The sequence below is a fragment of the Poecilia mexicana genome, unplaced genomic scaffold, assembly GCF_051168715.1.
Source record: "Poecilia mexicana isolate PSO_F unplaced genomic scaffold, ASM5116871v1 scaffold_15, whole genome shotgun sequence".
Lineage (NCBI taxonomy): Eukaryota > Metazoa > Chordata > Actinopteri > Cyprinodontiformes > Poeciliidae > Poecilia > Poecilia mexicana.
In genome coordinates, this window is record NW_028263384.1 from 513,729 (window position 1) to 528,114 (window position 14,386).

General features: G+C 49.3%; 2 protein-coding genes across 3 annotated transcripts in view; both read left to right on the plus strand.

The window, feature by feature from the left end:
* sugct (succinyl-CoA:glutarate-CoA transferase) overlaps positions 1–14,386 on the plus strand; it is a 44,523-nt gene that overhangs the window by 23,331 nt on the left and 6,806 nt on the right. The gene's annotated exons all lie outside the window — the stretch shown is intronic.
* LOC106912509 (uncharacterized) lies at positions 1,383–12,088 on the plus strand. The gene is made up of 2 exons (XM_014979333.2): positions 1,383–9,471; positions 9,678–12,088. The coding sequence occupies exons 1-2, from the start codon at positions 9,098–9,100 to the stop codon at positions 10,123–10,125; spliced, it is 822 nt and encodes a 273-aa protein (XP_014834819.2). The 5' UTR covers positions 1,383–9,097; the 3' UTR covers positions 10,126–12,088.

Sequence of the window (14,386 nt, forward strand, 5' to 3'; positions counted from 1 at the left end):
CGTTCCCAGGCCAGCAGAGAGACATCGTCCCTCCAGCCTCACCAGGGAGGCGTCCAGGAGGCATCCTGACCAGATGGCCGAGCCTCAACTGGCTCCTCTCGACGTGGAGGAGCAGCGACTCTACTGAGTCCCTCCTCTCTCTGAGAGCCCAACCACCCTGCGGAGGAAACCCGTTTCGGCCGCTTGTATCCGTGACCTCGTTCTTTCAGTCATGACCATGGATGAGGGTGGGAACGTAGATCGACCGGTAAATCGAGAGCTTCGCTTTTTGACTCGGCTCTCTCTTCACCACGACGGACCGGTACAGCGCCCGCTTCACGGCAGACGCTGCACCAATCCGCCTGTCGATCTCCCTTCTTCCCTCATTCGTGAACAAGATCCCCAGATACTTAAACTCCTCCACTTGAGGCAGGACGACCCCCCTGACCCGGAGAAGGCACTCTACCCGTTTCCAGGTCAAGACCATGGCCTTGGATTTGGAGGCACTGAGCCTCATCTGAGCAGCTGAAATGAGTTTCCTCTGCAGGAAGCTCCAGATTTACCTGAGATAGGAGAGGAGCGCCATCATGCTAGAGAAGCTGCTGCTCTTTAACAGCAGGACTCGGCTGAAGCCGTTTCTCTGATTCTGATACAGACTGATGGATAAGTCATTATTAGGACCTTTAAGGTCACCAGTAGGGCCATAACATCACCAGTTACATGGTAATGGAGCATCATGGTCACTGGTTGCTGGTCCTACCTGGCACCCAGCTCAGTGTTGGGGTCGCCTGATGAAACCTACGGGTGAGACGTCTGATCTCGATCTAAGCTGTGAGGTGAAACCTGAGTCTCCTGACTCCTCTCGCCGTCTGCTCATGTCCCCGCCCAGTGTGGACACGGCTGTCTTCAGTCCTGTCTTTGAGTCTGAACCGTTCAGAACTGAAGGAACGTTTTGGACGACAGAAGAAATGTCTTCCAGGAACAAGAGGTCCGGGAAGCCTGACGGAGACAGAGTTAGGGTTGACTGTGAGGTTAGGGTTAGGCTTCTCCTCATGACCTGTGAGGTTAACGGGAGTTTCCGACTTGCTGCTGGTTTTCTCCAGAACCAGACAGTAGAAATCTGATATTTCTGTTTTCTCTTACAATCCGACATAAAAGAGAACTGTGTTTGATTGTTTCAGAGCTTCAGGACTGATTAGTTTCAGACTGAAACCTGACTGTGACTCCTGAGGTAATGGACACGCTCATGAACTTTGACCTTTCACTTCCAGCTGCTGCTAATCTTCACAGCCAGGACAGAAGTTCTGCTGAGGATCGTCTAAACTTTCAGATTTGTTGACCAAACATGACAGCTTCCATTCAGCAGCAGAGATCTGCGCAGCATGTTGACACAGAGAAGAAGCTGCTGATTATTCCCTCTAGTTGCTCCTCCCCTGACCTTTGACCTCACATTACTCACGTTACCTCTGTTTGGTCTGCGAGGAGCTCCAGTCTCGGTCCTGCAGACCCCAGATGTGACGGTCGCTGACGCTTTGAGGGAATCCATAAATTAAAGGTGTCGGAGGCCTGTGGGCAGTTCTGGGATACATTTCTGCAAGTCTGGAAAACCTGGAAGGCCTGGAATGCCTTCTGCTGGGATTGGTCCAGTCTATGAAAGTTCCCCAGATGTTGTCCGCTCTGCCTGAGCGAGGCGGAGCGGCGAAAACGCTGCTGTCGCTCTGGAAGAAGAATCACCTCAACTCTGACTCCGGTTCAGCCTCCTGGAAAAACCTGGAGCTCCCAGTCTATCTCCATGCTGCTTTCCAGGAACGCCGAGGTTCCAGTTTGATTTACAGCTCCCAGAAACGAAATGATTCAGTTGTTTGGTTCCAGCGTGAATCTGGATCATCCGCCCTGTCCTCCCATCTCTTCATCACGCTGCGGTCCTCAGGAGGAAGTGCTGACGCAGAGCCGGATAATGGATGGAGCTGACATCGGCCGGGAGTGAGCGCTTTCTGGTTGCACTGCGACTCAGCTGGAGGTCAGAGGTCACTCTGGGACTGAAGCTGCTCGCTGCGTTTCCCTCTGGTTCACCTGCTGAAGCCGGGCAGAGCGTCTGGGCAAGAAATGTGGACGGTAACCAGGCCAACGGGACGGAGAGGAAGGAGGGAAACGACAGGAAACGATCAGGAGGAAAACCTCAGCAATCCCTGGAATCTGCTCCACGACATCTGGGAAAGAGAGAGAAGCTGCTGTGACGAAGCCCAGATACGCAGACAGAGCCGTGTCAGGACACGCTAACCAGTCAGCTAACGAGAGAAATATGTCAGGTAGAGAAACCGCTCAGCCTGATGGAACCCAGCAATTAACCAAGATGGCCGCCTGATGGAACCCAGCGATTAACCAAGATGGCCGCCTGATGGAACCCAGCGATTAACCAAGATGGCCGCCTGATGGAACCCAGCGATTAACCAAGATGGCCGCCTGATGGAACCCAGCGATTAACCAAGATGGCCGCCTGATGGAACCCAGCGATTAACCAAGATTGCCGTTGGACAAGACTTCTGGATGATGAGACCACAGCATGATGGAGGAAACCGAATGTCTCCTACCAAATGAAAAGCACGGTGGGGGAGGAGTGATGATTTAAAACACATCCAACAGTCGGAGGGACAGGATCTCCAAACAGAACGACGTCAGACCCAAACTCCGTTGGAGCCGAACACCGGGCCTGAGCTCCTACATCCTGCTCCTTCAGAAAGACATAAAAATATGTCTGATAAGATTAATGATCTGAGCTCTGAACTGCATGGCATTCTGGGAGATGTAGGCATCAGCCCTCAACCAGTCATGGCTAGGCATCAACTAACTCACCTTTTTGTTACCTAGCAACTGCCTGTTGGGTAACACACAGGAAGGCGTTCTGTACCAGGTGCTGAGTCGGCGCTAACAGTAGCATAGCATGACTCTGTGCAGCGCTAATAGGTGAGAGCTGGTTGTTCCCGACTGGCTGGTCCAACCTGCTGGCAGCCATTAGGATTGTGGGAAATGAAGGATTTTGTAGGCAGTGTGACTGAGATCTCTCAGGACCTGAAACATCTGGGTGGAGGGAAAGAGAACTGGACTGGAACAGCTCAAGTGGATAAAAGAGGAAACTTCTCATCACCAGTTTGGGAAGATCTAGGATTTTCAAAACAAAAATCTAATTATCAATATGAAGTGACATGGAGGGCTTTTGTTGTGGTGTCTGTTCCAGCAGTAAATGTAAGCTGAGGCCACGCCCCCTCTGGCCTGAGCTAGCGTTAGCATCTACCTGCTAGCTGGTCGGGACCAGCGGTCAGGCTGATGTAAGCCGCAGCTGCGGTGCCGCTCCTCCAGCAGCTGGCGGGTAAATCAGGCTGAGGTAAGGGAGCGGAGGATGTGCAGCTCGCTGTCGGACCTGCTGTGTTTGTTGGAGCGGCTCCTCCAGGTTCCTGGCTCTGCAGATGTTTGTCCTCGTGCCCAAACGTCTCCGGATTCCCAGGGCTGCTGGGAGGTTGTGTGAGGACACAGACGGGATGATTCACTGTGATAGGAGCTGCCTCCTCCATGTGATTCCCTCTTTTATTTGTGCTCAGAGAGAGGGAGAGACTTCCTGTTTTCCTCCTCCTTTTCCTGCACTTTGCTCCCTTTGTTTTCCTTTTTTTGCTTCACTCTCTTTCTGTTTTTTCTGCTCCACTTTGGATTTTCTTCTTAAATCCTAACAGTTTTTGACACATTTCCACCTCCATGACTCATTTTATCCCGTTTTCCCTTCGTCAAACGCAGATCGTTCTTTGTCTGAGCTGCTGAATTAAATCTGAGGAACAGTGTAATATATCAAAGGAACTTTTTAGTACCATTCAATCTTTTTCTAATGTTTCAAAGTCAAACTTTGTACTTTGTTGATTTTTTATGGAGCAGAGCAGCAAAAACGAAGCGTTCTTATGAAGTAGACATAAAACAAATGATGGTTTTTAAACATTTTTTTACTAAGGATGTTCTGATATTGATTCTCCGGTTAGTAATATTTACTCTACACTTTCCACACCACCTTCGTTGTTTCTCTGCTTCAGCTAAACACCCAGAATCCTTTGCTCCATCACTGTCACATGATCTCAGACATCACCTGACCAACTCTTGTCCCGTCGTTTAATAAAAACTAGAGTGAATTAAAACAACATTCAAAGCTTTGAACATCTTCCAGAGTTCAGTCCATCCTCTGGACCCGGGACGAGGACAGACCGAGACATGGACCCGGGACGAGGACGGACCGAGACATGGACGGACAGGCTGAGCAGTTTAAAGTCAGTAAATGATTTGACAAAACAAAGATGCTTTTACAGTAAGAGATTGTGATGGATAAATGATGGATTCCCTCCTTCAGTCCAGTCGACCCGGTTCTACTGGAACCAGAACATCTGCTCCACCTCCAGCTGCTGTGGTTCTAAGTCAAACCAGCCTGTTCCCCTCCTGGCCTGTGGGGGCGCTGCACCAAGAACCACTGAAGGAAACGACACTAAAACCTCTGAAGACACTGAGAGCAACTTCCTTCTTCACCAGATGGAAACAAGATGGAGGATTTTAGCGGCTGGAGGATTTCTCTTTAGGCTAAAGACCAGGAGCCATTTCTGCTGCTAATGCTAGGCTAGCAGGTTAGCTTTGGTTGTGTTTACCCAGAATGCCTTGCTCTGTAGTCCACTTCCTGCTTTTGGAGCGGTCTCTGGTCCGCTTGGCGTTCACATTCAAACCGAACCAGAGTTCACTTCAACCGAACCCAGACCGAGGTCAGGAGGACCAGAGGTCAGAGGTCGATTAGCGTTCACATCTCACCAACCGAAATGGACTTTGACTAGACAGACGGACTGGAGTCGGGTTGAAGTGGACCGGACCTGGTTCTGTTTTTGGGAACATGTGGTCAGACGTCTGCAGAAGAATCAAAAGCTAACAGGACGGATTTCTCTCCTTTCGGTTGTTGAGGTTTTCAGGTGTTGGTGTATCTCCAGGTTTCCTGATTTTTCTGCTTTCCTGTTTAAAGCTTCCTTGTCTTTAATTGGTCCAAGTGAACAGCTCTTTCTGGATCTGTGGACAAGTTTACTGTGTCTGTTTGTGACGTTGTGTGAAACAGAAGCAGCATCTTTCTGGTTCGGTCTATGCAGTTCCACCTGGCAGCCTCCAGAGGGCGTCTGCTGCGTTGCTTCGTGCGTTCAGAGCCTGGTTCTGATTGGTTCATTGACTGCCTTGTTGTCTTGGGAAGCGTCTCTCGGAGTGAAGAACGACCCGTGCTGACCCGACCGGACCTGTAGCGGTGCTGAGAGCAGACGCTTTGGGATCAGGATCTGGAATCGGACCGGCTCCGCTCTCTGCTCGCTCCGCGGGTTTGCCAGAGCTGGAATGCAGCGAAGCATAGTTTGGTTTGTGAGCCATAATCAAATCAAAATGTGTCTGCATACTTTCCCATGGGGAGCGGAGGAGCGGAGGAGGGGGTCCAATTAAACGGTGACACTCGGAGAGAATGGCAGATAAACAGACGGATAATCATCAGGAATGGACGGAGGCTCAAACAAAGGCCGGAGGAGGGGAGGAGGGCGGCTACTGGTATTCCGGGTTATTTTTGGACGTTTTCAGAAGCAGAAACGTGTTTTTACGTAACTCTGCATCAGGCTGCAGCTAACGAGCTAACATACCAAAATGTTTCGGGGCGGAGACGGAGAGTGGGAATAATGCGGAGTCACATCTGTGGCTCATTAGGCTGACGACACCTTTTAATTCCAGCTCTCATTACGGCCGGAATGACGGGACCGCGCTCCGAGCCGGTTCCCAGTCCAGCAGGAAGCTTTGGACGAGCGGATAATTAGGAGAGATCTGCTTTAGCATCAGACTAATTGAAGGCTGAGCGTCATGTTTATGGACTCACCAAAACAAGTTTAAACATGCTGCTGCTCATTTAAACCCCACGGAGCTGTGATTGGTGGAACAGCAGCCAATCAGGACCCAGAGCACATCAGTTCCTCTCCTCAGGTCCGTCAGCCATGTTCTGCTGCTTCACCTTCACATCCGACCATTTCAGCTGCTGCTGCTGAGCGTTTCCATGGAGACAGGAGGTCACAGGGCCGCTGCACACACACAGTGATACACACACACACACACACACACACACACTCTGACCCGGCGGTAATCTGTTTCCCAAACCGTTTCACACGCCAAAGTTTCCACTTCAGACAAACTTAAATACACTCAGGCTGTGAAAGCTAAACAGAACCGGGGGGGGGGGGCTGAGTCGGGTCTGATGTTTGCAAACAGAACCAGAACCTCCTGCTGGATAACTGGACCTTAACAGGATTACAGCCTGTTTTACTGCAGTGGAGCTGCTGCACAACGCGGCGCTGAGTCACCATGGAGGAGTCAGCTGGTCCAAACCTGCTGGACCCGACCAGAACCAGACCTGGCCTGGACCAGAACCAGGTCCAGGCCAGCCATCCTACTCAGCTGTAGCTCTGACTGACCCTGTCCTGTCGGGTCGGTGGAACCAGAACCTGCTGATCCAGACGGATCAACCTGAGCGTTTCCATGGAGACGCGGGTCACAGGAACGCTGCTCTGGTCAGGAGGTCTGACTCCATCCAACTTTTAAAATGTCACAAAGCAGAAAATGTGAATTAGTCGTTTCCATCACTTCCAGGCTGGGCAGGAAGTGATGTCATGAGATGGTGATGCTCTGATGAACAGAAGTGGAAGCTGCTAAACACCACGTAGCAGTGAGTTCCTCCGTCCTGGAGGTTTAGATGTAAACATTTCTCAGTGGATGATAAAGTTCCCGTCAGAACTTGATCATTTTTCTGTCTCATGTTTAAAACATCAACCATTTTTCAGAAAAGCCAAAAAAACACCTAAAGTGATCGTAAAAACGTTTGTGAATTGAATGAAGCTATTTTGCTTTTTCCTTCGACCTTTCCTGATGCAGTGCTTCAAACTGAGCATAAAACAATGATAGAAACATAAAACAGGTCAGGACTGAGGTTCGCTTGATTTATGGTTGGTTTTGTCCCTGAACGTCTCTGAGCTGTTTGTGTTCAGCTGAGCAGCCTGAGTCTGGTCCAAACTGAAGGTCGCTGTCAGAGTCTCCTCTGCATCTTCTCTGAACGCTAAAAGCTTTTTCTTTAAAAGGAAAATGAAACAAGACGAGAGCCACGAAACCCTGAGTTTGACAGAAATGTGCTCAGATTGTGGCCTAGTTAAAGTCTGGTCCAAGCTCCATCTGAACCCTGTTAACAGATCAAGTTCCCATCCTGCAGTCTGTTGGCCCTTCCAGCAAGAGACTCCCTCCGCACCAATCAGATTCAGCACCCGTCCATCAGACTCTTTATCACAGACGTTTTTATTATGCTGTGATTTTTAGCGGCACTGCACCAGGTGAGTCCTTCACGGCGACCTCTCATTGACCCCGGGCAGCAGACGAAGGAGTCGTGTGGGAGGTTTTATGTAACCATTAGAAGCTGTGATGCTGCAACATAGACCTGATTTAAATGGACAGCAGCCGCCATGCAAATCTGCTGGATGAGCGTGAGATGCTCCCTGACCCGCTGGGACCTCATCCAGCAGAAACATGACGGATGTTTACGACATGCTGCAGGTGGAAATGCATCGCTGCACCTGGACGGCCCAACATCACAGGTTCTTCTTCACCGTGAAGCCGGTCGGGTCGGTTCTGTCAGTCGGTTTGGGTTTGATGGAAAACCAAACGTTCCCAAACTGAGATCTGTGATGCGAACTCCCACCTGCAGGGGGCAGTGTTTCCAGCGCTGCCTCAGCCTGACGTGATTTCAGGTTGTAGTCTGTCATCGATGTGGCGAGTCACAAAGATCCAGCTGTTTAAGTTCAAAGAATAAAAATGTTTCTGTTTATATATTTTTGTATCTTTTTTCCAAAGCGGCACAAAGTCGGTGGTTCTGATCCAGAAACAACCGTGACCTCCTGGAGGGCCGATCTCAGGTCTACTGATTTGTCCTGTTCTGATGCGGCGCTGGACCTCCAGACAGAACCGGTTCATGTGATTTCAGGACCTAACCTGGAATATAACCCAAGGAAGTCGATGGAGTCGCTGTGGTCTCTGTAGTTCACTGGGACCAGACTCTCAACATGCTGGTTTGGACTGGGAGGAAGCCAGAGTACCCAGAGAGAGTCCAGCCATCCACAGGGAGAGCGTTCTGACAGGGATGGCCTTGACCTTTGAACCCAGGAGCTTCTTGCTGCTCCTCATCGTCCCCTGAATAAAGATCATCAGTAACTTCAGGATTCTCCTTCTGGTGTTCATCAACCAGCTGAAGCCGTAGCTTCCCAGTCCTGATCTCCATCCGACCCCTGCTGCCGTTCCAGCTCCTCTTTCCGTCCCAGCGGACCGCTGGAGAAACTTTCTGCCCTTCAGTTTATTATTTCCACTGACAAATTACATTTTGAGGGAAATCTAATGCAAATGTGGCCGTACCCTCTGTCCACAGAAACCATATCCGTGTCTCCGCTGGGCTTGTTTGAGCGCAGCAGATGTAAACTTAGACTCCGCTGCTCGCCATGCAAATCCACAGGTGGGTCCAGTTTAAAAGGAGCATGTGGTGAGATGTTCGAGAAATGAAAAGCCCAAATTACAAACAGGGGAGCCTCTTAATGCAAAACCACCAGAGGATAGATGGTGTTTAGATGCAGCGACGCAGTGGGTGAGATGGAGGTGCGTAAAACCAAAATCACCGTTTATTTTTCAGTAAATTTTAAAGCTGATGTCTGTTTACATCGTCTCCGAACACTTACCACATCATTAATCCTCCTGTTTGTTGATCAAAACCTGAACTTTAACGTGCTTTCCAACTGCCTCGGTCCTCAGTGACGCATCTTCTGAGAATTTTACCATTTACCAAACTCAGAACGGATGTAAACTGAAGGTTAGATACCGGACAGAGCTTTAATTTGGGCGTGAGAAAGAATCATCTCAGTCTGTTGGAACCGTACGGGTTACGCAAGACATGCAGCTTCTGATGTGCTAAAGTCAGTCAGCAGCGTGGCTGTTATAACGGGGACTATTTCTGGTTTAATTCCTGCAGAATTTGTAAAAACGTCCAGAATTGGTGGAAATGAGTTCTGTTGGGTCCAACTCCACGTTGGGATTGGATCCCAGTTTCTTCCTGAACGGCATCACGGCTCTGCTGGCCTCCAACGTGCTGCTGGGTCTGCCGGCCAATGGCTACGTGGCCTGGATGATAGCGAGCGAGTCCAGCGGCCCCGCCGTCTCGGAGCTCTTCGCCCTCAACCTGGCCGTCGCAGAGATCCTCTTCGCCTGCTCCTCTTTCTACGTGATGCTCCACTTCCTGCTCAGGATGTCCGAGGCGGTCGGGGTTCTGGTTCTGAAGCTGTTCCTGCAGCTCATGCTGATTTCTCGGCCACTCTTTCAGACCTGCATCTGTCTGGAGCGCTACATGGCCGTGGTCCATCCCACCATCTTCATCAGGTAAATTCAAGGGAGAACTGCAGAAGGACCAGAGTTATTGGAACGGCAGAGTTCCTCCAGACGGACCCAGATATCGGCACTGGTCTGGTTCTGGTGTCTCGGAGTATCTCACAGTATTTCAGAATATCTCAGAGTGTCTCAGAGTATTTCAGTCTCAGGTGTTTCTGGTCTCATATCGGTGTTTTCCTGATTCTTCCTGCTTGCAGGCTGAAACCTCTGCGGTACCGTTTGGCTGTCTGCCTCTTTGACTGGCTGCTGATCCTGCTGGACTTCTTGTTTCCCTTCCTCGGCCCGTCCCTCACCGTCTCTGCTTGCTACTTCATAGCCAAGTCCCTGCTCTTCCTGTCTGTCTTATCTTACTGCGGCGTCCGCGTCCTGCTCGTCCTGAAGCAGCCGGGTCCGGGCGACGGCTCCCGCAGCGCTGAGAGCGCCATGAAGAGGAAGGCCTTCAAGGTCATCATCATCACCCTGGGGTTCAACAGCGCCACCCAGCTGCTGCAGATCCTCATGCTGGGCCCAACCGTCCTCACCGCGTCTCTGCTTCTCATTCTGCAGCTCACGTTGTTCAGCCTCTCCATCAGCATCATCAGCAGCTTCATCACTCCTCTGCTGTTCCTGCACAGAGCCGGAAAGCTGCCCTGCATCAACTTCTAGCTGTTGCAGAGCCAGTTAAGGTTCCTGCCGCAGCCCGAGTCGTGGACAGACAACCTGTTCACAAACAAAACAGTACATTTCCCCAGAAACCTGATTCATCCTTCCCAATGATCCGTGACTGTTTATTTGGGAATACTAATCATTCCCATATTCCCTGTTTTCAGGCCTCTTCACTTGGGAACTTGTGATGAGTGCCTAGAGACTAACCTTAGCTTTTACTGAGCCTCGAGGGCTCCTGTAGATTCGTCCCTGAGCAGCTGAACGTTAGACTCCTGGTTCCTGTTGAAACGAGAAAATTCCCTTTGAAAGCCTTTAACCCTTTAACTGCCACCCAGAAGCACCAGCAGAGGACGTTAAAGGGTTAACTAACCCAGGCTCTACATCACTTCCTGTTATGACGGCTGTGACTCAGACCGATAAACGCATCACTTCCTGATGATGTTGGACTCTGGACGCCGTCGTCTGAAGGAGATGGAGATTCCAAACAGATGAACTTTAACCCCCGACCCGGTAGTCCCCAGTCCCACTGGTCCCGGTACTGCCAGTGTGAGATGGAGTGAAGGAACTGGTGGAACCGGGTCCAGTTCCTCTGGATGAGTCATGTTGAAAGTCGTCTCCGTTCTCCAGAGAGATGCTTGTCTAAGGACAAGAGCAGCGCCCCCATCAGGTGTGTGTAGTCACTGCAGGCCACCGTAGCGCCCGGAGCCTCCATGTTGAGGTTCTGTTCTCAGAGCCGGACCGGGTCGGACATCAGGACCAGAACCTTCTGGACATTTGGACGTCGGTTCCAGGAGCATTCAGAGCTAATCTGACTTTAGAGTGAGGAAAACATTTCCTCCTCTTCCTCCTCCAGCTGATTTATGGCCTGATGAGTTGGTTCCGTTAAAAAGAGGCGTTCTGGACGGATCAGAACCAGAACCACTCGTTGATGAATCGTCAGTCGCAGCCAAGCTGCAGAGACAAACTGTGCAAACATTCAGCGAGACGGGAGCTAATGGGACGTGATTAATGCAAGTCCGGGTCCAACGGGGTCCATGTTGCTGTCAGAACAAACGGGTCGGGTCGCGATTAATGAGGTCAGCCCGGCAGCTGAGTCTTCCTCCAGATGCTGCTGAGCTGAAACCGGTCCGGTCTCAGCAGGAACTCTGGCTGCAGAGCCGAGGCCCGGTCAGCGGCCCGGATCAGAACCAGGGCCTCCGTTGGTTCCTTCTGTTCGTCTCAGGACAGAAATGTTGGGTTCTGCTGACCCAAAGCGTCTTTCCTGGACAAAACGAATATTCAGCAGGAATACTCCAGAAACCGTTCAGCTGAACCGGGTCACTGCTTCCTGTCCAAGACCCGGTTCTGTGAAGCTTCACCGGGTCTTGGCTGGACCCAAACTACATGACCTCTTTTCCTGTAGTTGTCGTGGTGATTTTACCTCAGGTAAGATCAGCCTGACAGATAAAACAGGCAGAGGAAAATGAGGAAGAGGAGGGGAGGAGGAAGAGGAGTCGCGTGGCCCAGAACCACAGAGCGGTTCTGCTTTGATCAGCCCACTAACCGCCCAAAGACCGTCTCTGGTTCTGGTTTGCTGGGCCTCGTTTCCAGCTTGATTTCCCAGTTCCTTAACTGGAGTCCAACGTGTCCCTCGGGACGCTGGACGATTGGACCAAACGTCCTGACAGCGTCTGCAGACCATCCAGACCGTCACCATGTCCCCGACCCAGGATCTAATCCTGACCCACAGTACAGCTGACCCAATTACTGCCAGAACCAGAACCACTTTAACCTGAAGTGCAAATAAAAGTCAGAACGAGACTATTGAGCTAACAGCCAAGCTAACCTGACTGCTAACTTTGAAAACATTTATCGCTCTTAGCTTCTCCTATGTTGTTTTTCATTTTTAAATGTTGTGCTCATTTTCTTGGATGTTTTGTAAACTTCCAGTTAAATAAAGTTCATCTTCTGTGCAGAAGCCAAATTACACTAAATGTTTGTGTAGCACTTTAGTGTTTGTAAAATTCGGCTCCCATTTAAAGCAGAACTTACAAATACACACAAGGGGGTTACGTCACAGGCATCAGGCAAAATATGTTTCACCAGTTAAATGGAGAAGTAAATAAATAGCCAAACACTCAAATAAGAAATTATGTTGACCTTTTGCAACAATAATTTATTACGAAAAACACGAACTAAGAAAATAATAATAGTTGTCCTGATAAATAAATCAGTAACCAAAACTCTCAAAATAAATTTAGGATAGTTTTAATCCACTTAGTTCATGCTAGTAAAGAAACTCAAATGGTTAAATGTCCAAATCTTCTTGATCCTTTTTAATACGAATATTGTCCACAAACGAGTTCCATATCCTGGGAGAATTTCTCCTTTTTAATCCAAAGTCTCAATCCAAAACCAAAAATCCCCAAGCGTCAAAAACCTCCCCCCAAAAAATGAGAAAAAGGAGTGGTACCACCAAAAATCCCCAAAAAGAAACGTAAAGTCCAGATCTCACCGGGAATGTCTTTCTTTCCCCCCCGGTGGCGTCCTCCTGCACCTGGCGGCGTTTCCTGGGCAGAAGCTCCAATCCAGCTCCTAAAGCGCCCGATCCGCGGCGCTGGGGCGAACTTTCATTTTCCGTTTTACCTCCTTTCTTTGCTTTATTATTTGTTCTAATCGTTCAATTAATTCAAGTCTCCCGCTGCACAGATCTGACGGTGAGCGTCTTCCACTCTGATTGCACCGACGCCCCTTTTTATACACTAAATCTCAGCCACACCTAAAGATCAGCATGACCTGCCCAACAATCAGTTTTAAAAGTGGAAACTGAATAATTTTACAAAGAAATAACAGCAACTGTTATACCCATCAGATGATACATTTTCTCTTCAATGTATTTTACACAGGAAAAAACAAACAAAGTGGTTATGTTACAAGTTTCCATTAATTAGCATGTTGGTATGGTGATTTAGCATTAGCCTCTGCTAAATATGACATTTATGTAGCCCCTTAGCATTAGCTTGCGGTAAATACCATGTTGGTGTTTTGCTTTAGCGTTAGCTAACGCTCATGTAGCGTTTAAACTCGGAACAGAACCAGCAAAATACCTCTAAACGGGTCCAAACCAGGTTCAACTTCACAAGCCGGGCCAAATAAAATCTCTAACACCAGTTTATTTTCACTGGGAGCCAGAACCGGGCCTGGTATCAGAACCAAGCAGGTCTGAAACCAGTTCAGAAAACCTTCACCTTCCAATGAATAAACCAGTTTAGATCTCTGTGGTCAGAGTTTACACAGTCAGGTCCAGAACTACGACCAGTTTCAGAACCAGAGTCAAACGAGTCCAACCCAACTTCAGGAGGTCTCCAGAACCTACGCTAATCAGAACCACCAACTGGTCCAACGGGTCAGAATGAGAAGAGTGATAATGATTGTCAGTGTTTAAGAGACCGACCCGGTATTGATGGACTGACCCGGTAGAGCACAGGTGTCAGACTCCAGTCCTGGAGAGCCGCTGCCCTGCAACCTTTAGATGAGCCTCTGCTGCACCACCTGAACAGAACAATTAGGTCATTAAGGCTCTGGAGAGCTGATCTACACCAGGAGGAGGTGATGAAGCCGTTTCATTCCTGTGGCACATCTTAAACCTGCAGGACAGCGGAGGGCTGGAGTTTGACACCCTGCTGTAGGGGAACCAGAGCTAAGCTGTTTCGCTTCATTTCTCAGTTCATCAGATTAAAAACCCACTGAGTGGAAAATAAAACGATGTTTCTGACCGCTGGGTGTGTGTGTGTGTGTGTGTGTGTGTGTGTGTGTGTGTGTGTGTGTGCGAGCATATGGAGGTAATGATGTCCTGCGTCACAAACAGATAGAGTTACTCACACACACATGCTTGCAATCATATTGCTCCATGTATAAACAGACAGAGAGGATGTGGGCGGGGCCTGTTGCCATGGAGACTCGGTTCCATCATCATCAAACATCTTCAGATTTATGAGGCGCCCGGAGCTGCAGGAGCAGTCAGTTCGGTGTCTCCATGGTGCCGGTTGTCGGCCACAGCTCCAAAACTTCGGACATTTCCCATGTTTTAATATTTTCAGACAAAAAATCTGTAAAACCATTTTAATCAACTGTTTTTCTCCTCCAATCCTGTAAATATGTTAGTTTAAAAAAAATACTAAGATCAAAAACTGGCTGGTCTGACTGTTTTTTAAATGATAGATAAGAGTTCGTCACTGATTGGCTGGTTGCTGCATTTTTTCCTGCATTTTGATTGGTCCAG

Excerpts from the sequence above, each read along its gene's own strand:
- LOC106912509 (XM_014979333.2), top strand. The coding sequence starts at position 9,098 with ATGAGTTCTGTTGGGTCCAACTCCACGTTGGGATTGGATCCCAGTTTC. Across the intron at positions 9,472-9,677 it reads CATCCCACCATCTTCATCAG|GCTGAAACCTCTGCGGTACC; the intron begins GTAAATTCAAGG and ends TCCTGCTTGCAG.